This window comes from Paramisgurnus dabryanus, chromosome 8 (genome assembly GCF_030506205.2).
Source record: "Paramisgurnus dabryanus chromosome 8, PD_genome_1.1, whole genome shotgun sequence".
Lineage (NCBI taxonomy): Eukaryota > Metazoa > Chordata > Actinopteri > Cypriniformes > Cobitidae > Paramisgurnus > Paramisgurnus dabryanus.
This window is the reverse complement of record NC_133344.1, coordinates 10,833,174-10,859,332: the sequence shown is the minus strand read 5'-3', so window position 1 is coordinate 10,859,332 and position 26,159 is coordinate 10,833,174. Positions and strand designations below refer to the sequence as shown.

The window sequence follows — 26,159 nt, the reverse complement described above, 5'->3', positions numbered from 1 at the left end:
TTCCAGAACGGTGGAAGCTGTTAAAGCAGCACACGATTTAAAGGTTTTAAATGAAATCCTACGGTCTTCCGCACCTGCATCTGTTGGTATTATAGCTCTGAGTGCTCAAAATGTAAATGTGACCTGATTTTACGAGGCCTATTTTGGCTTGCGAGAATTAATGTTGAACAACGCTATTACGGGATGTCAGAAGTCCACAGTAATTACACCTCATTTATCCTTTTCCTGATAATGGATTTTTCGCTTTCGAGCTGCTTGCAGGATTTTGAACAGTGCAACCGTACTGATTTTGTAATGATTTTATGAAAACTGTGATGTAGCTGAGGCGGAGATCTGTGATGTGCAAATGCATCACCACACAGAAGAACGATAATACTGTGACATTTTAGCAAGTGGGAGTTAAGGTGGAAAGCATCTTTCAAAAGGGCAAAATATACCTGCTTTTTATCAGCGCCAAGCTAAAGGAGCTTTAAATCTGCTTTTATATTCAGGTAGTGTAGAACATCTTCAAACTGACACTGCACACACGTACTGTATACACAAATACACACATAAACACCTCAGACATATACATATCACACACACACAGGACATACATGCATCTCAAACAAACACACACATCACGCACACAAATACACACATACACACCTCAGACATATACACAACTTCACTTACATACACTTACATATCTCACACACATCACATACATGCATCTCAAACAAACACACACACACATACCTCACAAACATACACACACATCTCACACACGCACAAATACACACATAAACACCTCAGACATATACATATCACACACACACAGGACATACATGCATCTCAAACAAACACACACATCACGCACACAAATACACACATACACACCTCAGACATATACACAACTTCACTTACATACACTTACATATCTCACACACATCACATACATGCATCTCAAACAAACACACACACACATACCTCACAAACATACACACACATCTCACACACGTACAAATACACACATAAACACCTCAGACATATACACAACTTCACTCACACACTTACAAACAGTATCTCTCACACACACGACATACATGCATCTCAAACAATCACACACACCTCACAAACATACACACCTCAGACATATACACAACTTCACTTACATACACTTACATATCTCACACACATCACATACATGCATCTCGAACAAACACACACACCTCACAAACATACACACAAACAAACACACAAAAACACAAACAAAACCTCAGACATATACACAACTTAACTTACATACTCACATACATATCTCACACACATGACATCACATACATGCATCTCGAACAAACACACACACACACATACCTCACAAACATACACACACATCTCACACACGTACAAATACACACATACACACCTCAGACATATACACAACTTCACTTACATACACAATCACATACATATCTCACACACATCACATACATGCATCTCGAACAAACACACACACACATACCTCACAAACATACACACACATCTCACACGCGTACAAATACACACATACACACCTCAGACATATACACAACTTCACTTACATACACAATCACATACATATCCCACACACATCACATACATGCATCTCGAACAAACACACACACACATACCTCACAAACATACACACACATCTCACACGCGTACAAATACAAACATAAACACCTCAGACATATACACAACTTCACTCACACACTTACATACAGTATCTCTCACACACATCACATACATTCATCTCAAACAAACACACACACATCACAAAAATAAACACATCGCTCACACAAATACACACATACACACATCATATACACAACTTCACTTACACACACACACATACATATCTCACACACATCACATACATGCATCTTAAACAAACACACACACCTCACAAAAATAAACACATCGCACACACAAATACACACATACACACATCATATACACAACTTCACTTACACACACACATACATATCTCACAAACATCACATACATGCATCTTAAACAAACACACACACCTCACAAAAATAAACACATCGCACACACAAATATACACATACACACCTCAGACATTTACAAAACTTCACTTACACACACACACACACACACACATATACATTCATCTCAAACAAACACACACACCTCACAAAAATAAACACATCACACACACAAATACACACATCATATACACAACTTCACTTACACACATACATACATATCTCACACACATGACATACATACATCTTAAACAAACACACACACCTCACAAAAATAAACACATCACACACACATACACACATCATATACACAACTTCACTTACACACACATACATATATTGCACACACACATGCACACCTCACACACATACACACCACATACATACATCGTAAACAAACCCACACACACAAAAATACACCTACACAAATACTCACATGCAAACCTCAGACATATACACAACTTACACTAACACATACATATCTCAAGCACACAAACAAACAAACACACACACACGCACACATCACATACATGCATCTCAAACAGACACACAAACACACACACACACACACACACACACACACACATGCATCTCAAACACACACACCTCACAAACATACACATCAGACATATACATAACTTCACTTACACACATACATATCTTAGACACACACATATGCACACCTCACACACATACATGTATCTCAAACAAACAAACACACACACACACATCACATACATTCATCTCAAACAAACACACACACCTCACAAAAATAAACACATCGCACACACATACAAACATACAAACCTCAGACACAATTTTACTTACACACACATACATATCTCAGACACACACATATGCACACCTCACACGCATCACATACATGCATCGCCAACAAACAAACACACCTCACTACACAAATACTCGCATGCACACCACAGACATATACACAACTTACACACACACACACACACACACATATCTCAGACACACACATATGCACACCTCACACACACATGCAGCTCAAACAAACATACACACACACATAAACATCTCACACATATACATTAAACACAGCCTCACACATACATACATATCTCAGACACACATTTACACCCTACACACATACACACCACACACACATCACATACATGCATCTCACACATACAAACACCTGACAAACATATACACACACATACAGTATACACCTGACACACACACAGACATCCATACACAGTTAACACACATCTTAAACAAACCCACACATACAGACCTCAGACAAATACACAACTTCACTTACAGTACCCACACATACATATCTCAGAAACACACAACACCCACACCTCACACACATACAGTATACACCTTTCACACATCTTAAACGCACACTTGAGACACAAACACACACACAAAGAAATCTCATATGATACACAAACACATACACACCTAACACACTACCCACATACACATCTCACACATATACACAACATCATTCACACACACCTTACACATCTCTCTCTCTTTCATACACACCTCACACACTTGTAAATTAGCTGTTCAGAAACTCATAACATTTGAATTAGGAAGCTGCCTTGTTCTATAATTCATGACTCTTGCGTGCACACACACACACACACACACACACACACACACACACACACACACAAATATTCAGACCAATTTGAGCTACATAAACGCCTTTGTTTTCCAAAGCAATGGCATTGTGGGTGACATCCCCTCTCGGGGTATTTTACTGCTCCTGTTACGTTCACCAGAGGAGTTTTTACAGATAATAATTTCTTCCTGGTTACCCTTAAAGGGACACTCCACTTTTTTTAAATGGGCTCATTAAACATTAGATTTTTACAGTTTTGGAATCCATTCAGCTGATCTCCGCGTCTGGCGCTAGCACTATTAGCATAGCTTAGCATAATCCATTGAATCTGATTAGACCATTAGCATCGCGCTCAAAAATAATTTAAGAGTTTTGATATTTTTCCTATTTAAAACTTGACTCTTCTGTAGTTACATCGTGTACAGAAAATTAAAAGTTGATTTTCTAGGCAGATATGGTTAGGAACTATAATCTCATTCTGGCGTAATAATCAAGGACTTTCCCGCTGTAACATGGCTGCAGGAGGCGCAATGATATTACGCAGTGGCCGAAAATAGTCCCCTGCTATTGAAAGTAACCAAGGGGACTACTTTCAGGTGTTGCGTAATATCATTCCGCCTGATGCAGTCATGTTACGGCAGCAAAGTCCTTGATTATTACACCAGAATGAGATTATAGTTCCTAGCCATATCGGCCTAGAAAATCACAACTTTTAATTTTCTGTCGGTCTTAGTACACGATGTAACTATAGAAGAGTCAAGTTTTAAATACGAAAAATATCAAAACTCTTTGGTTATTTTTGAGCGTGATGCTAATGGTCTAATCAGATTCAATGGATTGTGCTAAGCTATGCTAAAAGTGGTACCACCAGACCCAGAGATCAGCTGAATGGATTCCAAAATGGTAAAATGATCAAATGTTTAACTCTAGGGGAGCTGGAAAATGAGCCTATTTTCAAAAAAAGTGGAGTGTCCCTTTAATGTTGTTGTGTGTCTAATGTGAAAGGTTATTGTACAAACACTACATAAAAAGATGTAATTGGTATTCATACTTAGATTTTTTTCATCCACTACTGTACAAAAGCCCCAGAAATTGCAGATAGTGCTCGTGTCTCAGTTGTAATAAAAGCAGACATCCCACCTTGCAAAATCTCATTTCAGGGAGGTAGCTCACTGCACCCCTTTCAAAACCCAACTATAATAATTGATACATGAATATAATTTATACATTATTATATTGTGTTTAACGTTATATTAAGTCTTCAGTGGCTCTTTTAACAGCTTGTTATTGAAATGAATGACAACTAAAACTCATTAGTTTTGACCCTAGTTAAACAGGGGCACTTGTAATGTAATTAAAGTTTACTGAACTGAAAAGAGAGAATTAGGTTAATTGTAAGCCCGCCCACAGTGAAAACTGATTGGTGTAGTTATCAGAAAGAAAGACCAGTCTTTGTCGTTCCTCTCGGCATCAAGCTATGTCAATTTCTTGTAAAAAAATAAACCTGACCTCTTTAACTCGCACGCATTCAAATAATTGATTTCTGGGATATTTTACCTCATTTGCAGGCATAAGGGAGCCGCTATAAATATGCGGGAGACGCCCGGGAGAGTTGGGATGTCTGGAAAAGTGTGGCAAATCTTTCGTTTGGGGCCCACTGTATGTGAATGAAAGAGAAAAGTGCATAAGACACAAATGAAAGTGAAATGTAGTTATTATTATGTAGTTGAATCCCTGGTTATGAAGCAATTATGCATCGCCAGACCTCGCCGACAAGGGAGCGAGAAAGTGGGGTGATAAAATAGGAATTTGTCTCTGTTGTAGACGTTGCTGTGTGTTATCAGCCTCCAGCTGTGTTAAATGATGCTCTTTATTGGATAAATAAGGCGGTGTGTGTGTGTGTAATATGTGGGTTCAGTAATTGGATGCTTGTCAAAGTGGGCAGCTTTGATTATAGAGTCGTTTTCATTCTCTCTCTCTCTTTTTCTTTCTTCACTCGTGTGATTCATTAGGAACGTTGTTATGTGATTGACCTAATTGATGCCATTGCTGATAATTTTAATGTGAATATAAGGAAACTGATTATTATAATTTATACAAATGACCCTGACATCCCTGAATACTAATGGAGGTTTTTCAGACATCAGATAATCCGTTGTGTATGTGTTGGTTGGCGATGTGTTACAATCAGTATTGGATTTTATTGCTACTTGAACTGTCACAGACTATTGAGAGTCTAACTGTCTGTTGTAAACTGTGTATGTTTATAGGAGGAAACATAGGTGGTGTGTTTGCCCTCGGGTTGGTGCAGGGAGAATGGAAATTGTACGTTAAGCGTCCATTGGACCGCGAGGAACGAGAGCTGTACTCCATCAACGTCACGGCGACAGACGGTCTTCACGTCTCCATGGCCACCGTGGAGGTTACGGTTATGGATGCGAATGACAACAGTCCCGTCTGTGATCCGGTCAGTGAAACCCTTGACGTTTTTAATAATAACTTTGAGGATATTCATATTGATGTTTACATATTTGGTATTGTGCAGTACACAAAATTCCTGGACAACAATTTGTAGCAATAGCAAACAATATATTGTATTGGTCAAAATTATTGTTTTTAATGCCAAAAATTATTAGGATATTAAGTAAAGATCATGTTCCATGACGATATTTTGTAAATTGTTTACAGTAAATATATCAAAAATTTATTTATTATTTGTAATATGTTTTGCTAATGACTTTATTTGGACAACTTAAAAGGTGATTTTCTCAATATTAGAATTTTTTTGGCACCCTCAGATTTTTAAATAGTTGTATCTTGGCCAAATATTGTCCTATCCTAACAAACCACACATCGATGGAAAGCTTTGATTTCAAATGATGTATAAATATCAATTCCCAAAAAATTACCCTTATGATTTAGGTTTTGTGGATTAGGTTCACATTTATGGATTTCAGGAAGAGTTGCATGACACAAAAGTACTGTTGAGAAGTCTTAAAGGGACTCATTTTCCAGCTCCCCTAGAGTTAAACATTTGATTTTTACCATTTTGGAATCCATTCAGCCGATCTCGGAATCTGGCGCTACCACTTTAAGCATAGCTTAGCACAATCCATTGAATCTGATTAAACCATTAGCATCGCACTCAAAAATAACCAAAGAGTTTGGTTCACATGGCAGTCATCTTTGCTTTTAAACGAAAAATTGAACTTAAAATAAAGAGTGCAACATTGCCATAATACAATCTATTTAGTTGAATTAAAATGTATTTAAAATAAATTATTATTTTAGTGTCATTGTATTGTAACATTCATAATTATATAATATAAATACAGTCTTAAGTTGATACATATACTGAGGGTCTCAGCTCCTCCTCTCTTTCTATAAAGGGGTCCCTGGTAGAGGTCGTCTCAGGTCCAAAGGAATGTACCCGACCCAAAACACTTTTTTCCCGAACCCGACATAATTATACCTTACCTAAGTCCGACCTGACCCAGTGGTCAATTTTTTACCTGACTAAACCCTAATGTAAACAGCACCAATGTGTCTGCAGTATGCAACCCCGCATGCACCAGTCAGAAAGAAAAAAACCCTGGTGGCCTTGCAACCAGTTTCGCTCGCTGTTCTATTTATTTTCAGTTGACGATGACACCAAGGTAACTGCTACAGTGTGCATTCAAAATTGATTGACAGGCCTATCTCAACGAAAACGAACCTATGGCCAGCCACACGCTGTCGCAAACGCTCTTTGCAAACAGAGGGGGTGGTTGGAAAAGGACTCGATGCACACACGCGAGATAGTTTGGGTCTTTTGTGGATTGTGTGGCAAAAAGGTTAAAGACCTCATCATTGCTTAAACAACAAATTTAATGGTGGTCTTAGACTTTTGCACAGAACTGTAGATTGCAAATCTATATGGAAAGTATGAATGATTACTAGAAAATAATTAATGAGTCCTCCTACGGCACCCTGCCTTGTTAAAATCAGGTCAAGTTGTAAATTAGGTCAGCCTGTTTAGTGAGGGACATTCAGACAGCGTCTTAAATACTAGTGAGCTGACTAGACACCATTCTTGAGCATCAAAGATGCATCATTTCTAACAAAATCAAATCCATTAAACATTTAGACACACCTACAATTTATTCAATTCCTATTTATTAAATGTATTAAATTCACATCTTTGTATTAATTTTACACCTACAATTTATTAAACATTCAGACACACCTACAATTTACTAAATTTGTATTTATTAAATTCATTAAATTCAGACCTATTTATTAAAGGAACAGTATGTAAGAAATTTATATCAATTAATCATAAAATGGCCCTGATATGTCACTAGACATTAAGAAATCATTTTCATTTCAAATACTTATATCACTGACAACAGTGGTCTGGCCAGGATATTGACATTTAAAAAGTGGAGTTGCAGATGTTGTCATTTTGTGTATTGACCACCAGTTGGGTGATTGCAGTACCAGTTTTGGCCACAAGTTTTGTTATTGCAATACCAGTTTTGGCCACAATCCTACATACTGTTCCTTTAAATTCACACCTACAATTTATTAAACATTCAGACACACCTACAATTTACTGAATGTTTATTTATTAAATTCATTAAATTCAGACCTATTTATTAAATTCACACCTACAATTTATTAAACATTCAGACACACTACAATTTATTAAATTATTTTTTATAAAATTGATTAAAATCATTAAATTCACACCTACAATTTATTATACATTCAGTAACACTAAAATGTATTCAATTATTTTTTATTAAATTTAATTAAATGACTGAATTTACACATATTTATTAAATTCCTTAAATTTATTAAACATCCAGACACACTACAATTTTATTAAATTATTTTTAATTAAATGTTATAAATTTAGACCTATTTTTTTATTCACACATACAATTTATTAAACATTCAGACACGCCTAAAATTTATCAAATTCTTAATTATTAAATTCACACCTATTTATTAAATTTACATCTACAATTTATTAAATATTCAGACACACTACAATTTATTAAATTCTTATTTATTAAATTCTTATTTATTTAATTCATTAAATTCACACCTATTTATTAAATTCACACCTACAATTTATTAAACATCCAGACACACTACAATTTTATTAAATTATTTTTAATTAAATGTTATAAATTTAGACCTATTTTTTTAATTCACACATACAATTTATTAAACATTCAGACACGCCTACAATTTATTAAATTCTTAATTATTAAATTCATTAAATTCACACCTATTTATTAAATTCACACCTACAATTTATTAAACATTCAGACACATGTTGCTCGCTGCCCAGCTCCATGCACAGAGGGTAGACGCACATTTCACCGTGACAGCGCCACCCGACACTCGTTGGCCAGTACAATCGACACAGTAGCCTATCTGTACAGATGTGAAGCTAAGATTCATCCAAACAGTCGCTAAGTTTGGCTAAATAGGTCTAAAAGTCGCTAGATGTAGCAATAAGGTCGCTAAGTGGGTAAGCAACACAGTCACTGAGTTGGCAACACTGCTTCAGCCAATCCCCTTTTTTAAGCAAGAAAGCCCCACCCAATGATTAACATTGAGTTTGCATACAAGTTGAAAATTAAAAGGAAAATGAAAAAGAAAAACAGAACATAAAATTAAAACTGAACTTTACATTTTAATTTTGTCCCTATTATTGCTTGAGCATGAATAAAAAGCCTTTTAAAAAATTTATTTACAGATTCCTTTTCAAGCTTGCCTTTTTTATTTTAATATTGTCAGTCTTGACTCAAGATTATATTGAAAATGAAATGTCAAATCATCAATTTAATTTAATTTTTCAATGTTGCCGGAATGATGCTTCATCACGTTAAAAATGAAAATGAAATCATTTAATATAATGTTTTAATTTTTATTTTAGCATTTCATTTTCAAATTTGGGACATATTTTGCGATTTTATTTTTTATTTTATAATTTAATTAATTATTTTATAATTTAATTAATTAATTAAAAAAAGTCCAAAAATACCTTCCATACATTTGATTAAATTCTTATTACATTTATTTAAATCATTAAATTCACCCCTATTTATTAAATTTACACCTACAATTGATTAAACATTCAGATACGCCTAAAATTTATTAAATTCTTAATTATAAAATTCATTAAATTCACACCTATTTATTAAATTCACACTTACAATTTATTAAACATTCAGACACATCTACATTTTATTAAATTTATTAAAATCATTAAATTCACACCTATTTAAATAAATTCACACCTACAATTTATTAAACATTCAGACACACTACAATTTATTAAATTATTTTTATTAAATGTGTTAAATTCTTTTTTATTAAATTTATTCTTTTTTATTAAATTATTTTTATTAAATGTATTAAAATCATTAAATTCAGACCTATTTTTTTTTATTCACAATTACAATTTATTAAATATTCAGACACACTACAATTTATGAAATTCTTTTTTATTAAATTTATCAAATTCACACCTGTTTATTAAATTCTTTTCTATAAAATTTATTAAATTCTTTTTTACTAAATTTATTAATTTTTTTTATTAAATTATAAAATTATTTTTTATTAAATGTATTAAAATCATTAAATTCAGACCTATTTTTTAAATTCACACTTACAATTTATTAAATATTCAGACACACTACAATTTATGAAAATCATTTTTTATAAAATTTATCAAATTCACACCTATTTATTAAATTCGTTTTTATTAAATTTTTTACATTCTTTTTATTAAATTTATTAAATTCTTTTTTATTAAATTTATTAATTGTTTTTTTATTAAATTATTAAATTCTTTTTTATTAAATTTATTAAAATCATAAAATTCAGACCTATTTTTAAATTCACACTTACAATTTATTAAACATTTAGACACACTACAATTTATGAAATTCTTATTTATTAAATTCACACCTATTTATTAAATTCACACCTACAATTTATTAAATATTCAGACACACTACAATTTATTAAATTATTTTTTATTAAATTTATTAAATTCACACCTATTTTTTATTAAATTCACACCTACAATTTATTAAATATTCAGACACACCTACAATTTTTTATTCTACACTGCAATTTTTGTCTTGTTTTCAGTATAAATATAAAAAAAATATTTTTGCAAACCTTAGCCATTTTATATTTGAAAGCACATACGATTGAAGCTGATGTAAACTCTTGTGTGCAGGTCGTGTATTCTGTGTCCGTGTCTGAAGATGTTCCTCTGAATAAACAAATTCTGCGGGTCAGAGCTACAGACGCAGACAAGGGTTCAAACGCTCAGATCCAGTTCTCGTTGTTCGGTTCTGGTGCTGAGGATTTCAGCATACACCCTCACACAGGTACTCACTTGCTCTTTGTGTTTTCGTACTTTGTACAAAGGAAGTTTCTTCTGAGCATCATCTCTGTCTTTGTAGGTGAGCTGAAGACCGCCGTGGCATTGGACCGTGAGAAGGTGGAGCGGTACTCTTTGGTTGCCCGGGCGACGGATGGAGGCGGTCTATGGTGTGAAGCTGAGGTGGTGGTGGTTCTGCTGGATGTGAATGACAGCCCGCCTCTATTCAGCATGACCCATTACACAGCCAGTGTGTATGAGAACACTGCCACTAAAGCCCTGTTGACCAGAATACAGGCCATTGATCCTGACCTGGGTACGAAAAGAACCCAAAAGAGTCACAAAAACGTTGTATTGTTATTTTAGAGCAAATTAATCCCATCTGTATTTATTTTATCGCAGGTGTTAATCGTAAGGTAGTTTACTCCCTGCTCGACTCAGCCGATGGGTTCTTCTCTATCGACAAGTCGTCTGGCGTCGTGGTATTGGAGCGTCTGTTGGATCGCGAAGTTCAGTCTTCGTATCGTATAACGGTCCGTGCCTCGGACCAGGGCGTCCCCGTTCGGCTCTCGTCTCTCGCCAACATAACCATTACGGTTCTGGACATCAATGATAACCCGCCCGTGTTTGAGAGGAGAGATTATCTGGCCACTCTTCCTGAAGATGTGGCTGTGGGTACGGAGGTGGTGCAGGTCTACGCTGCTAGTAAAGATATCGGCACTAACGCTGATATTTACTACAGCATCCGCTCTGGAAACCAGCAGGGTCATTTCACCATTAACCTAAACACAGGTGAGGTGAACACAAACACACTCAACCTCAGACACATGACCTCTGTCTAGAAACACAATCATTACCATCTCATTCAACACTTTACACAATCAACCACATTAACTAGTTAGCAACAGAGAAAGCATTTCTTTCTTTCACTTTTTCTTTCTTTCTTTTTTCTTTTTCTTTCTTTCAGTTCTTTCTTTTTTCTTTCACTTTTTCTTTCTTTCTTTAATTCTTTCTTTTGCTTTTTCTTTCTTTCATTAATTTTTTCATTCTTTTTAGTTTATTTCTTTCTCTTTCTTTCTTTTTTTCTTTGTTTTTCCTTCTAACTTTCTTTTTTGCTTTTGTTTTTTTCTTTATTAATTTTCCCTTCTTTTTAGTTCTTTTTAGCTTTGTCTTGTTTTTTCTTTCGTTTTCTTTCTTTCGCTCTCACTTTTTGTCTTTTTATTTTATTTTTACTGACTTTTATTCAGTTTTTTTCTTTCTTTCTTTCTTTCTATTTCTTTCTGTTTGTTTTTTCTATCTCTTTTTTATTCATTTTTCTCTCTTTTTCTCTTTCTTTCTCTCTTTTCTTTCTTTCAATTTATTTTTTTCTTTCTCTTTCTTACTTTTGCTTTTCTTTCTTTCTTTTTACTTTTTCTTTGCATTCTTACTTTCTTTTGCTCTTCCTTCCTTTCTTTCTTTACTTTTCTTTTCTTTCCCTTTACCTTTCTTTCTTTTTTTTATATTTTTTTCTTTCTTTCCTTTCTTTTTCACTTTTTCTTTGCCTTTCTTTCTTTCTTTCTTTCATTTTTTCTTTCTTTTTTCGCCCTTTTCTTGTGTTTTTTCTTTCGTTTTTCTTTCTTTCGCTCACATTTTTTGTCTTTTTCTTTCTAATGCTGAGTTTACACCAAACGCGGTTTGGGCGTCAAAATCGCGTCTACCGCGCGTGGTTTGCCGCTTGAAGAATTTGGATGCATTCGCGCGTGTAGAGCGGAGTAGACGCGCGGAAAAAGCAAGCATTTGACGCGCGTCCGAAGCAAAATCCGCTTCTTGGGGGAGGGGCAACTGCTGTGCGAGTGTCTGTTTGCAAGATGACTGATGTTACTTGTGCATTTATCAAGAGAGTTACCAGTTTTGTATTGGGTAACCTTACTATGGGGAAAAATAAACGGCGCGGGTAGATAAACGTCACGTGACTCAAAAGTGAAGCGTGTATTACAACTTACCAAGTTGCCCAAAGTCCTTACTGACACTCTTCCAAGCGAGGTCCTTTTTATTCCTGTCTCCTAATAGAAATAACAACTTGTGTCATATAGCTTCGAGTGACTGCTTGAGTGAGTGACTCCGGGCGGGGCTGCCACCACAGCAGCAAGCAGGCTCCTGATTGGTTAACGCGGCGCGAAATTCCGCCAAAGTTCAAATTTTTCAACTCGGGCGTCAGCCGCAAATTCGCGTGAACCGCAAGATGCACAAAAAGCACAATTCGCGTTTACCGCGCGTACCGCGCACATCGCTCAATTCGCGCCTTTCGCCCGAACTTCACGCGCGAAAGAGGCGGAAACGCGTCTTCCGCGCCGCGCCGAACGCCTCTTCCGCGCCGCGGGACCTCCTGACGCGCGTCCACGCGTCTTCACATTGACTTAACATTGAAATCACTCGCGCTTCACGCCCTTACCGCGGTTGGTGTAAATGCAGCATAACTGTCTTTTTATTTCTTCTTATTCTGCTTTTTTCACTTTATCTTTCTTTTTTGTTTTTCTTTCTCACTTTTGCTCTCTTTCTTTTCTTCACTTTTTCTTTGCCTTTCTTACTTTCTTTTGCTCTTCCTTCCTTTCTTTCTTTCTTTTTTGTTTTTCTTTCTTTCTTTCACTCTTCCTTACTTACTTTCTTTAAATTTTTCTTTCCTTTGCTTTTGTTTTCTTTTTTCTTTCTTTCTTCATCTTCCTTTGTTTTTAGTTCCTTTTGTGTTTTTTCTTTCTTTTGCTCTTACTTTTTGTCTTTTACTTTTTTGCTGTCTTTTTATTTTTCTTATTATGTTTTTTATTTCTTTTTCTTTCCTTTTTTCGCTTTATCTTTCTTTCTCTTAATTTGTTTTTTGTTTTTCTTTCTTTCTTTCTTTCACTTTTTCTTTATTTAGCTTTTCCTTCCTTTTTTGTCTTTCTTCCTCTTCCTATCTTTTTAGTTCTTCTTTCTTTTCTTTCTTTCTGTCTTATTTATTCTTTCTTGTTCTGTCTTTCTTTTACTTTTTCTTTCTTTTTTCTGTGTTTCACTTTCTTACACTCTTTTTCTTTCTTCATCAAAGTTATAGTTTTTTTCTTCTATCTTCAGCTTTTTTGTTTTCTCTTCATAATTTTTTTATTACTATATCTCTCTATTCACTTTTTCTTGTGCTCTTTTGCATTAATTCCGTGTTCCTTTCTTTCACTCTTTCTATTATTTTTATTTCCTCTAATTTGTTCTTTTTGTTTCTCTGCATCTTTATTTTTCTTTTATTTTTGTTTTATCTTTTTTTCCCACTTTCTTTTTCTCTTTTATTATTCTATTATTTTTCTCTTTCATTAACTTTTTCCTTTTCCTTCTTTGTCTTTGTCATTATTTTTTCTTTCCCCTTCTCGGAAACACTTTATAATAAGGGCTCATGAATCATAATGAACTAATACCTAGTAATCATATTTGAAGAGTCATCATTAACTACAGCATGACTCAACACATGCATTAATTGTTAATTAATAAATTAACTAACAACTAAAAAACATGTTATGTTGTACTTAATGATGACTCTTCATTTGTGTATGATTAGTACATGCATTAACTCAGCATTTGTTCATGCTTGAAGTAAAAGACCCTTATTGTAAAGTATAACCTTTTAATTTTTTTTAAACCTTTCACTCTTTCACTTTCTTTCTTTGTCCCTTGCACTCTCTCTCTCTCTCTCTCTCTCTCTCTCTCTCTCTCTCTCTCTCTCTCTCTCTCTCTCTCTCTCTCTCTCTTTCTTATGCTCATATGGGAAAGCATTTATTAATCCTGTTTATCCTGCTTGAAACTTCATTTTTCTGTGTCACATTATCACTCTATAGTAAAATAAAACCCTTTATGACCCAACAGGTGCCATCTCAGTGTCTCGACCTTTAGACTTCGAGTCCTGTAAGGATTACTTCCTAACTGTGGAGGCCACAGATGGCGGGACTCCGCCCCTTGGTGCCGTTACCATGGTGAACATCAACCTGACAGACGTCAATGACAACGCCCCCATGTTCAGCCGCGACGCCTATAGCATGTCCATTATTGAAGACGCAAACATAGGAGACACCGTGGTGAAGGTAACTGGATCAACCATTCATAAAACCCACATCAATTATTTATTGACATCAACGTTATAATTTATTCTTATTTTATGGTTGCCTAGGTGACCGCGGAGGACATTGACAGCCAGGCGAACGGCGACATCCTGTATTCCATTGTCAGCGGTGACCGAGAGAATCAGTTCTTCATTGAGCCAATCACAGGCCAGATCAAAGTCAACAAGCAGCTGGATCGAGAAACGGTGAGAAACGTGGGACTTCACTGTGGTAACGGTTACCATGACAACCAATGTGATTGAGAAATCGAGGCGTAAAATAGGGCAAAAATCCCACAAAGACTTTATTTAAAGTGACACAGATCAGCCAACAGGTGAAGAGAATCCTCTAGAGCAGACGTAGTGAAGCCTTTAATAATGTACATGGTTGTAATGATTAATTTAATATGAATGATCTTTCATATGTAGCATTATTAGATCTGTTAAAGCTTCACCAAAACACATGATTCTGGGATTTGCTTTGTTAATAAAGTAAAAATTTATAAGATGTAAAAATCTTGACATAGATACTTATACCTCCAAAATCTTCTAAAAGAATAAAACTATAAATAAAAAAGTAAAGTGTAATGAAAGTAACATTTAGTTTTATAGTTGTCAAGAGTTTAGGGAGCCATTATCAGTTGTGAAGAGTTTAATGTAACCTGATGTGTAAAATATCTTTGAACACTAGATGGTGCTAAAGCTTCTTTACATCATAAGCACACAATCACTTCTATTTCCAGAGTATTAACAGGTTTCTCTTTTATTATTACCCCACTGACTTTTTCTTTTATTTTCTTTCACTTTTTCTTACTTTCACTTTGTTTGCTTTTTTCTTTCTTTCACTTTTTTCTTTGTAGTTTTTTCTTTCACTTTTTCTTTTGTTTGTTCTTTATTTCGCTTTTTCTTTCTTATTCTTTGCTTTTTCTCTCTGTCTTTCACTTTCTTTTACTCTTTTGCTTTTTTAAACTTTCTTTCTTTCTTTCATTTTTTTCTTTCTTTGTAGTTCTTCCTTCTTTTTTTCACTTTTTATTTCTTTCATTCTTTATTTAGCTTTTTTCTTTCTTTCTTTTTCTTTTCCTTTTTCCCTTTTTCTTCCTTACTTTTTCTACTTATTTTTCCTTCTTTCTATTTTTCTTTCTTTTGCTTTTACTTTTGTCTTTTTCTTCGTTTTCTTCTATTTTATTTTGTTCTTTCTTTCTTTTGCTTTTTCTCTTTTTCTTTCTTATTTCTTTGTTTTTCTCTCTGTCTTTCACTTTTTTAAAGTACTTTGTTAACACTTTCTTTCTTTCTTTCTTTCACTTTTTCGCTTTTTACTTTTTCTTTCTTACTTTCTTTTTCTTCGTAGTTATTTCTTTCTTTTTTACTTTTCTTTCTTTGTTTCTTTCACTTTTTCTTCTACTTTTTCTTCCTTTCTTTCTATTTTTCTTTCTTTTGCCTTTTCTCTTTTTCTTTATTTTCTTTCTGTCTTTCACTTTCTTTTACTTTTTTAAAACTATATATCTTTCATTTTTCTTTCTTTGTAGTTCTTCTTTCTTCTTTTTTATTTCGCTTTTTATTTTTTTCATTCTTTATTTAGCTTTTTTCTTTCTTCTTAGTTCTTTCTTTCTTTCTATTTTTCTTTCTTTTGCTTTTTCTCTTTTTCTTTGTTTTCTTCTTTTCATATTTTGTTCTTTCATTCTATTGATTTTTCTCTTTTTCTTTTTTTCTCTCTGTCTTTCACTTTCTTTTACTCTTTTGCTTTTTAACACTTTCTATCCTTCTTTCTTTCTTTCATTTCTATTTTTCTTTCTTTTGCTTTTACTTTTGTCTTTTTCTTTCTTTCCTTCTATCTTATCTTGTTCTTTATATCTTTTGTTTTTTCTCTTTGTCTTTCACTTTCTTATACCCTTACGCTTTTTAATACTTTCTTTCTTTCGTTCACTTTTTTCTTTACCTTGTTTTCTTTTTTTTCTTTTGCGTTTTCTTTCACTTTTTCTTTCTTACTTTCTTGTAGTTGTTTCTTTCTCTTTTTAACCTTTCTTTCACTTTCTCTTTTTAGTTCTTTCTATTTTTCTTTCTTTTGCTCTCACTTTTTTTCTTTTTCTTTGTTTTCTTCTAAATTATTTTGTTCTTTCTTTCTCTTTGTTTTTCTCTCTGTCTTTCACTTTCTTTTACTCTTTTGCTTTTTAACAATTTGTATCTTTTTCATTCTTTCTTTCATTTCTTTCTTTCTTTCACCTTTCCTTTCTTTTCTTTCTTTCTTTCTATTTTTCTTTCTTTTGCTTTTACTTTTGTATTTTTCGATCTTATTTTGTTCTTTATCTTTTGCTCTTTCTCTTTTTCTTTTTTGTTTTTCTCTCTGTCTTTCACTTTCTTTTACTCTTTTGCTTTTTAAGACTTTCTATCCTTCCTTCTTTCTTTCTTTCATTTCTTTCTTTCTTTCATTTCTTTCTTTCTTTCACTTTTCCTTTCTTTTCTTTCTTTCTTCCTTCCTTTCTTTCTTTTGCTTTTACTTTTGTCTTTTTCTTTCTTTCCTTCTATCTTATTTTGTTCTTGATATCTTTTGCTCTTTCTTTTTTGTTTTTCTCTTTGTCTTTCACTTTCTTATACCCTTACGCTTTTTAACACTTTCTTTCTTTCGTTCACTTTTTTTCTTTACCTTGTTTTCTTTTTTTTCTTTTGCGTTTTCTTTCACTTTTTCTTACTTTCTTGCTTTTTTGTAGTTGTTTCTTTCTCTTTTTTTACCTTTCTTTCACTTTCCCTTTTTAGTTCTTTCTATTTTTCTTTCTTTTGCTCTCACTTTTGTCTTTTTTTTCTTTCTCTTTGTTTTTCTCTCTGTCTTTCACTTTCTTTTACTCTTTTGCTTTTTAACACTTTCTGTCCTTCTTTCTTTCTTTCATTTCTTTCTTTCTTTCACTTTTCCTTTCTTTTCTTTCTTCCTTTCTTTCAATTTTTCTTTCTTTTGCTTTTACTTTTGTCTTTTTCTTTCTTTCTTTCCTTCTATCTTATTTTGTTACGCTTTTTAACACTTTCTTTCATTCACTTTTTTCTTTACCTTGTTTTCTTTTTTTTCTTTTGCGTTTTCTTTCACTTTTTCTTTCTTACTTTCTGGCTTTTTTGTAGTTGTTTCTTTCTCTTTTTTACCTTTCTTTCACTTTTTCTTTCTTTCTTTCTTTCTTTCCCTTTCCCTTTCTAGTTCTTTCTATTTTTCTTTCTTTTGCTCTCACTTTTGTCTTTTTCTTTGTTTTCTTCTATCTAATTTTGTTCTTTCTTTCACTTTCTTTTATTCTTTCGCTTTCACTTTTTCTCTTTTATTCTGATGATAATTGTCTTTATTAAGTCATTATTGTTTACATGTGCACTCCACAGATTTTAATTATACATGGAGAGGAAAATTTTTTCACTCTTTTTCACCTTTATTTATGGAATAAATCTCTCTCTTTCACTAGATGGCTAGTTACTCATTGTCCGTGAGAGCGCTTGACAGTGGCACCCCAGCCATGTCCTCTACTGTACAGGTCAACATTGACATCTCAGACGTCAATGACAACCCGCCCACTTTCACTCCAGCCAATCACACTGCAGTTATACAGGTACAGTCATGAATGGCGTTCAAGTCAAACAAATAATCCAATCACATACAAGTGATATCAATAAAGCAAATTATGCGCTTTATTCGTCAACAGGAAAACAAGCCGATGGGAACGAGTGTTCTCCAGATGTCTGTCATGGATAAGGATGCCAGCCACAATGGCCCTCCTTTTCATTTCCGCATCCTATCAGGAAATGAGGGGGCGTGGTTTAAGCTGGACAGAGAGGGGTTGTTGACATCCAATCAGGTGTTCCGAAGGTCAGAGGGCACCGAATACGTCATTCAAGTGCAGGTATAATAATATTAATATTGTTTGTTTTTTACAAATATGTATTTTTATTTACATTCAATCATTTAGCATACAATTTTATCCAATCAAACTTACAAAATGTACAAAAACACATTTTGATCACATCACAGAACACATGCAAAACTCTTCCTGTCCCCACTGATTGGTCAGCTGTTTGATTGACATGATTTTTTGCATTATAGGCCAGTGACTCAGGTCGTCCATCTCTGTCATCCACTGCGACTGTATTGGTGCGTGTTATAGAGGAGAGCGTACACAAGCCTGCGGCGTTACCTTTACACGTCCACATTGTGACAATGGAAGACGAGTTTCCGGGAGGCGTGATTGGTCAGATACATGCAACGGACCAGGATGCATTTGATATACTCACCTACGGACACACACACCAGCAGAGCAGCCTTTTTAAGGTATATGTGTGTCCTTGTATGTTCATTTGTTGACCTTGATATCTTTGTTAGAACGACGGCGTCTGACAATGTTTTTCCTCATGTTTCTGTCAGGTGAGCCCTAGAGACGGTCGAATCATCGCTTTGAGCGGATTAGACGCTGGCCGCTACACCCTCAACGCTACGGTTACAGATGGTCGCTTCACTGTGAGCGTTCCCGTGAGCGTGCACGTGGAGCAGGCCTCCGTCGAAATGCTCCATGACGCCGTGACGATCCGATTCGACCGCATTTCTCCTCACGACTTCGTCTCCCGCTACCTTCCCTCGGTCAGACGCGTCCTTTCCACCGTCATGGCAACGACCCGTCCTGACGCTCTGCACGTGCTCAGCGTGCAGCCCGTCGAGTCCACCGGGCAGCTGGATCTGCTGGTTGCCGTGGAGACCACAGAAGGCAGCGGGTTCTACAAGGCGGCATTCGTCACGCAGAAACTGAGCTCGGCCCGGCGTCAGTTAGACCAGGTCCTTAGGGTATCGGCGGTTCTGGATAAAAACTGCTCTGGTCTGGACTGCAGGGAAGCCCAGTGTGAACAGACCATCACGCTGGACTCGCATAGTCTGCTCACGTACAGCTCCACCAAAATCAGTTTTGTGTCACCAAAGTTTCACAGGAACACACGATGTGTGTGCAGCGGTGAGTTATACATTGCTCTTTTATGTATACTTGTGTTTTTGAGCACTTTTATGTATACTGTAACACAAATGAACACAAATGAAGATTTTTTTATAAATTCCAAGAGTTTTCTAAACCCCCATAGACAGCAATGCAACTTTTACGGTTAAGAAAGGCAATAATGACCACATTATAATAGTTCATGTGACTACAGTGGTTCAATCTTCATTTTATGAAGTGACAAGAATACTTTTTGTGCTTATAAAGTCAGTCTTTAACGCATATTCATGAAAGCAGAGCATGCATGTGTTAAACACTTGCGCCCTGCTTTAGCCAAAGAAAAGACATAGATATATAAATATAGATCCATATACTGTAGTGTAGCGGGTGAATGGTTCTTCTATGGCATCACTGTTTGGTGTTTGTAGTTAATAATAATAATATTTTTGTCAAAAATCTACCGGTCAAAAGTTTTGGGATGTTCACTCGTTCTTTATTTATGTTGTTTTTCCCCATTACAGAATAATAATAAACTTGTCCACACTATAGCATAACACAAATGTAACTGTTCGAATTATGTTGGTGATTAAATCTGATCATCCAAAAATCTGAAGTGCAGTAACCCTTTGCCCTTTCGCACTTGTGTCATTTTATCAAGAAGCTCCTTGAAGTTTCACTTTACGATGAATTTGAAAGAATATTGAAGGAGTCTTATTGTCCGCTTTTCCTTCAATATTTAGTCTAATGTGGCCTACACACGAAACATGAATTCAACAATTTGCGCGAGTAGAAAAGACGCAAATAGATGCAAACTCACGCGGTGCGAAATTGGGCAGTGCAATTGGCGCGAAATCCATTACTCGCCTCAAAATATTTAACTTGAGTGAAAAATTTGCATGACACAAAGTTAAATCCTGCAAGTAATCTAGAGCGAGGAACGTGATGCAAATGCAAAGCATCACGTTCCTCGATGTAACTTTGTGTCATGAAAATTTTTCACTTACATTGAAAATTCGTGGTTCAAATTCAAAAATTTGCGCAAGTAGATGTGAATAGATGCGTTTGGGGCGAATAGCGCATTTTCGTGGCAATCACGCCATCCAATTCACGTCATTTGAAAATAAAATCACGCGAAAGTGTAGATGCAAACTCACACGGGGCGATGCGAAAAAAAGCAAAAAAAAGCAAGCTATTCGCCTCAAACGCGTCTTTGTGCAAATTGAAAATATTCAACTCAAGCGAAAAATAGCATGACACGAAGTTAAATCCCGCAAGTAATCTAGAGTGAGGAATGTGACGCTTCGTGCTTGGTTGTACGCAGCATATTGGGGCATACACACCAAACGCGAATTCAGCAATTTGCGCAAGTAGATTACATACAAAGTCAATGCATAGATGCGCATAGACGAGTTTGGGGCAAATAACGCTGTCAAATTTGCATCATTTGAAAATAAACTCAAGAAAAAAATATAGTTGCAAACTCACAAAATTGGGCAGTGAGATTGAAATGAAAATGTGCTGTTCACCTCAAACAGGTCTTTGTGCAAGTGAAAATATTCAACAAAATAAAATTAAGTCCCGCGAGTAATCTAAAGTGAGAAACGTGATGCTTCCCGTTTGGTGTGTATGCAGCATAATGGGGGCATACACACCAAATGCGAATTCAGCAATTTGTGCGAGTAGATTACATACAAAGTCAATGCATAGTTGCGCATAAACGTGTTAGGGGCAAACAGCGCATTTTTGCGGCAGTCGTGCTGTCCAATTTGCATTATTTAAAAATAAATAAACTTAAATTTTATTAAAAATAAAATTGTACTTTTCTGAAAACCGAAATTAATTTGTTTGGCACAGCTATATTTTTGTCTACAAAAGTAATTTCAAGCATTTAAGCGTACACCTTTAAATGAAAAGGTTTTTAAGATCATAGTTTTGACCGGTAATGTTTATACAGTAATACACAGTTAGGATATCAATTTAACGTTTATGTGGTAAATATTTATGTGTGTAAATAATAAATGTGAAAAATCCTCCCCCTGTATTAAGGAATTTTCCTTACCATTTGAGCAGTGGATATGTAAATATATTCTGCAATATTGTTCCCTGTCTCAGATGGGAGTTGTTCTGCCAGCTCTGAGGTGTGTGCAGAGATAAGATGTCCTGGAGACATGCAATGCGTTGGCACAGAGAGCAACAGGGGTCCATACGCGTGCCAGTGTCCTCCCGGCAAACTGGGAGAATGTGCTGGTAAGTTTTAATTTCTGTGTTTGGCTTTTACTTGATGCTGCATGTTTCCAATCTGCTGACTGAATTATGCTTTTTTTAGGCCACACCTCTTTGAGTTTCTCAGGCAGTAGTTACATAAAGTACAGAGTTACAGATGGAGAGAGAAACGGGGAAATGAAATTAGCCCTTCGGATCCGAACGCTGCAGAGCAGAGGAATCATCATGTACACGGGCAGCGAACCCTGCACTATGCTGAAGGTGCCATTCCCACATTTACATTAACCTAAACATAACCTCCTTATGATATCAACCTGTACTGTATATGTCATTAAACACGTCCTATAATTTTTTTTAATTGACAGATCGAAGAGGGAAAACTCTGGTTTCAGTTAGACTGCGCCAACAATCCCAGAAGCATCGGAATCTCCGGGCGACCAATTAACGACGGCATCTGGCATCACGTGACCCTGGAGTTACGAGGAAACTACAGCAGCCTGTCGCTCGACGACACTTACGTAGAGAGACGTCTAGCTACGGCCAAATTCAGTCCAGGGGGAGCGGATTTGTCCATTTACTTCGGAGCACAGGTGTCACCTACAGACGCCCGTAGCCTGACGGAACGGAAAGGCCTGCGGGTCAGTAACGGATTTCAGGGCTGCCTGGACTCGGTGGTACTGAACGATAACGAACTTCCGCTGCAAAACAAACGCAGCCCTTACGCGGAGGTGGTCGGACTGACGGATCTCAAACTGGGGTGCGTTCTGTACCCTGACGCGTGCGCAGCCCAGCCCTGCCTCAACGGCGGCACCTGCGTCAGCCTGCCATCTGGAGGTGAGCTGCTTACGTTCTTATCTTCATTTTATAATTAATCCTCTCGGTTGCTTCAATTAGTTTCCAATTAATCTCTCGCTATAATGTTATTAGTGGTAATGAGCTTTGCTCAGTTTTGGCTCGAGTCACACTGTCTGGTGAGTGGAAGTTTGAATTAAAAATAACTTGAAGACTTCAAACTATGAATTATGATTTTTAATACGTTTTTTGTAAATCTCATCTCATCTCCTCTCATCTATTCTTTATTGTCTCGGTTTTGTTATTCTGTCTCTTTTGATTTCTTCTGATCTTCTTGTCCCTTTATTTGTCTCATCTGTCTCCTTTCTTATCTAGTCTTCACTTTTCTGGTTTCATCTTATTTCTTCTCTTCTTGACGTATCCTCTCTCTCTGGTTTGGATGAATGGATCGTCTGTGTTTTGGGAGTTGTGGTTTTCCTCCGTGTGTTTTTAAAGGTCGTCGTGCAGGAACGTCTGCCAGATGTTTGTTTGTTTGTTTGTGTTGCTAGCGCTAATAAAACCAGCGTGCCGTTTACTCGTTGACATTTTCCATGAGATTTCCCAACGGAGTGGGAGGTTTTTTGCAGTGCATAAACTAAACGGTCTGTCTTGCGTCTCTCAGGTTTCTCCTGCAGTTGCAGCGGTCTGTACACCGGAGGGCGCTGTGAGACAGAGACCAGCGTCTGTATGCCAAACCCGTGTCAGAACGGAGGCATCTGTAAACCCATCGGAAATGCCTTCATCTGCAGCTGCAAGAGAGGATACACGAGCGCAACGTCAGTTTGAGATTTGCTTTATCTTTACTTTTGCATTACTGTGACTCGGCACCAGTGTTGGGTGTAACTAGTTACTATGTAATTAGTTACTGTAGTTAAATTACTTTTTCTTTGAAAAAGTAAAGTAAGGCATTACTCTTATTTTTCCAGTAATTTAATTACAGTTAATTATAATGTAATCGAACTAAATACTGTGTAAGGACTGTAGTTCAATGATATATAATAAAACATTTTAAAATTTAAAGTCTAAGGTTAAAATGCATGTTTTTTTATGTATCCGTCTTACTTTAAATACTTTGGTGAGTTAATAAGAATAATGGTAAGTAACACTGTGGTGTAGTTTCCATTTCTCACGATTAACCAACCATGGTTATTAGCATTAATATTACTGAGATATTGGCTGTTTATTAATAATTTAAAAGCGCATATTAATGCCTGATTCTGCAAAACCTTATGGTACGTTCACACGTTAACGCTTCCTATTTACTTTTAATGGGTGATGTCATGCGTCGCCAAACTGAATTGTGGATCCATCAACGTCGCGTCTCTGCCGCGTCTTTTGCTCGCAGCAGAAATTGAACATTTCTCAACTTTACAAGCGCCAATGTGTGCGTCAGCCAATCAGATCGCCTTACGCAAATAACCTAGTGCGAGCCAGCATGTGTTTTCTGCCACTCAGACAAGCCTTCCGTCAAGCGTTAACGTTTCAGTCTCGTGTGAATGTATCAGAACGTTTCTTAACTTTTTTAAGTTGGCCACACTTCAGACAAGCCTTCGGTCAAGCGTTAATGCTTTCACTCTCTGTGAATGTACTGGAACATTTCTCAACTTTTCAAGCGCCAACGCGTGCGTCCGCCAATCAGATCGCCTTATGCAAATAACCTAGTGCGAACCAGCTAATTACGTTAATGCAAGACCGGAGCATGTGTTGCAGCCACTGCTTTTGGCCATGGTTCACACAAACCTTCCGTCAAGCGTTAACGCTTTCACCCTGTGTGAATGTACCGGAACATTTCTCAACTTTTTAAGCGCCAACACGTGCGTCAGCCAATCAGATCGCCTTATGCAAATAGCCTAGTGCGAGACAGCCAATTGCGTTTATGCGAGACCGGAGCATGTGTGGCAACTTGGCTGTTGGCCACACTTCAGATAAGCCTTCGGTCAAGCGTTAACGCTTCCGTCTCGTGTGAATGTACCTGAACATTTCTCAACTTTTCAAGCGCCAACATCAGCCAATCAGATCGCCTTATGCAAAAAACCTAGGCAGAGCCAGCCAGGTACGTTTTTGGAAGACCGGAGCATGTGTTTTCCCCCACTGTGATTGGCCGTTGGCCACGCTTCAGACAAGCCTTCCGTCAAGCGTTAACGCTTTCACCCTGTGTGAATGTACCAGAACATTTCTCAACTTTTCAAGCGCCAACACGTGCGTCAGCCAATCAGGTCGTCTTATGCAAATAACCTAGTGCGAACCAGCTAATTACGTTTATGCAATACCGGAGCATGTGTTGCAGCCACTGCTGTTGGCCATGGTTCACACAAACTTTCCGTCAAGCGTTAACGCTTCAGTTTCCTGTGAATGAACCAGAACATTTCTCAACTTTTTAATTGCCAACGTGTGCGTCAGCCAATCAGATCGCCTTATGCAAATAGCCTAGTGCAAGCCAGCAAATTACATTTATGCAAGACCGAAGCATGTGTTGCAGTCACTGTAATTGGCTGTTGGCCACGCTTCAGACAAGCCTTCGGTCAAGTGTTAACGCTTTCGCCCCGTGTGAATGTACGGTTATCTGCATCCTTAATCTTACCCAATTCCTACCAACACTAAAACTTTAACAACTACTTTACTAAGTATTAATAAGCAGTAATTAAGAGCATATTGGTGCAAAAGTAGTTGATAGTTAGTCAATGGTGAGAATTGGACCTTAAAAAGTGTGACCAGAATCATTTTTGTACTTTTTTATGATTTATTCGAGCGGTTTTGTATCATTTACTAAATAGGATTTACGAAAAAAAATAGTGATGTGTAATTAAATACTTTTTAGAGAAAGCAATTAGTACAGTAATCCAATTACATGATTGAAGATGTAATTAGTAACTAGTAAAAAATAACTTTCTTTTAGTAACTTACCCAACACTGCTCTGCACTGGTTTACATACCATTTTTTTAATTCTTGTTTTATATTTAAATGCAGGTGTAATGCATTTTTGATTTGCATTATTTAAAAGGATAGTTCGTCCAAAAATGAAAATTCTGTCAT

General features: G+C 36.0%; 1 protein-coding gene and 1 long non-coding RNA gene across 3 annotated transcripts in view; one reads left to right on the top strand and one right to left on the bottom strand.

Annotated features, from left to right (window-relative positions):
* fat3a (FAT atypical cadherin 3a) overlaps nucleotides 1–26,159 on the top strand; it is a 197,747-nt gene that overhangs the window by 150,994 nt on the left and 20,594 nt on the right. For both annotated transcript variants that reach the window (XM_065280499.1, XM_073815542.1), the window contains exons 13-26: nucleotides 5,916–6,112; nucleotides 10,892–11,045; nucleotides 11,121–11,354; nucleotides 11,441–11,830; nucleotides 14,900–15,114; nucleotides 15,201–15,338; nucleotides 18,563–18,706; nucleotides 18,800–18,997; nucleotides 19,198–19,422; nucleotides 19,516–20,092; nucleotides 22,184–22,318; nucleotides 22,398–22,555; nucleotides 22,660–23,128; nucleotides 23,748–23,901. In XM_065280499.1, coding sequence (XP_065136571.1) covers nucleotides 5,916–6,112; nucleotides 10,892–11,045; nucleotides 11,121–11,354; nucleotides 11,441–11,830; nucleotides 14,900–15,114; nucleotides 15,201–15,338; nucleotides 18,563–18,706; nucleotides 18,800–18,997; nucleotides 19,198–19,422; nucleotides 19,516–20,092; nucleotides 22,184–22,318; nucleotides 22,398–22,555; nucleotides 22,660–23,128; nucleotides 23,748–23,901 — 3,388 coding nt within the window. The remainder of the gene's footprint in view (nucleotides 1–5,915; nucleotides 6,113–10,891; nucleotides 11,046–11,120; nucleotides 11,355–11,440; nucleotides 11,831–14,899; nucleotides 15,115–15,200; nucleotides 15,339–18,562; nucleotides 18,707–18,799; nucleotides 18,998–19,197; nucleotides 19,423–19,515; nucleotides 20,093–22,183; nucleotides 22,319–22,397; nucleotides 22,556–22,659; nucleotides 23,129–23,747; nucleotides 23,902–26,159) is intronic.
* Nucleotides 23,778–26,159, bottom strand: part of LOC141282498 (uncharacterized) — a 110,458-nt gene continuing 108,076 nt past the window's right edge. The window contains exon 5 of the long non-coding RNA XR_012337193.1: nucleotides 23,778–23,874. This is a non-coding gene — a long non-coding RNA (uncharacterized lncRNA). The remainder of the gene's footprint in view (nucleotides 23,875–26,159) is intronic.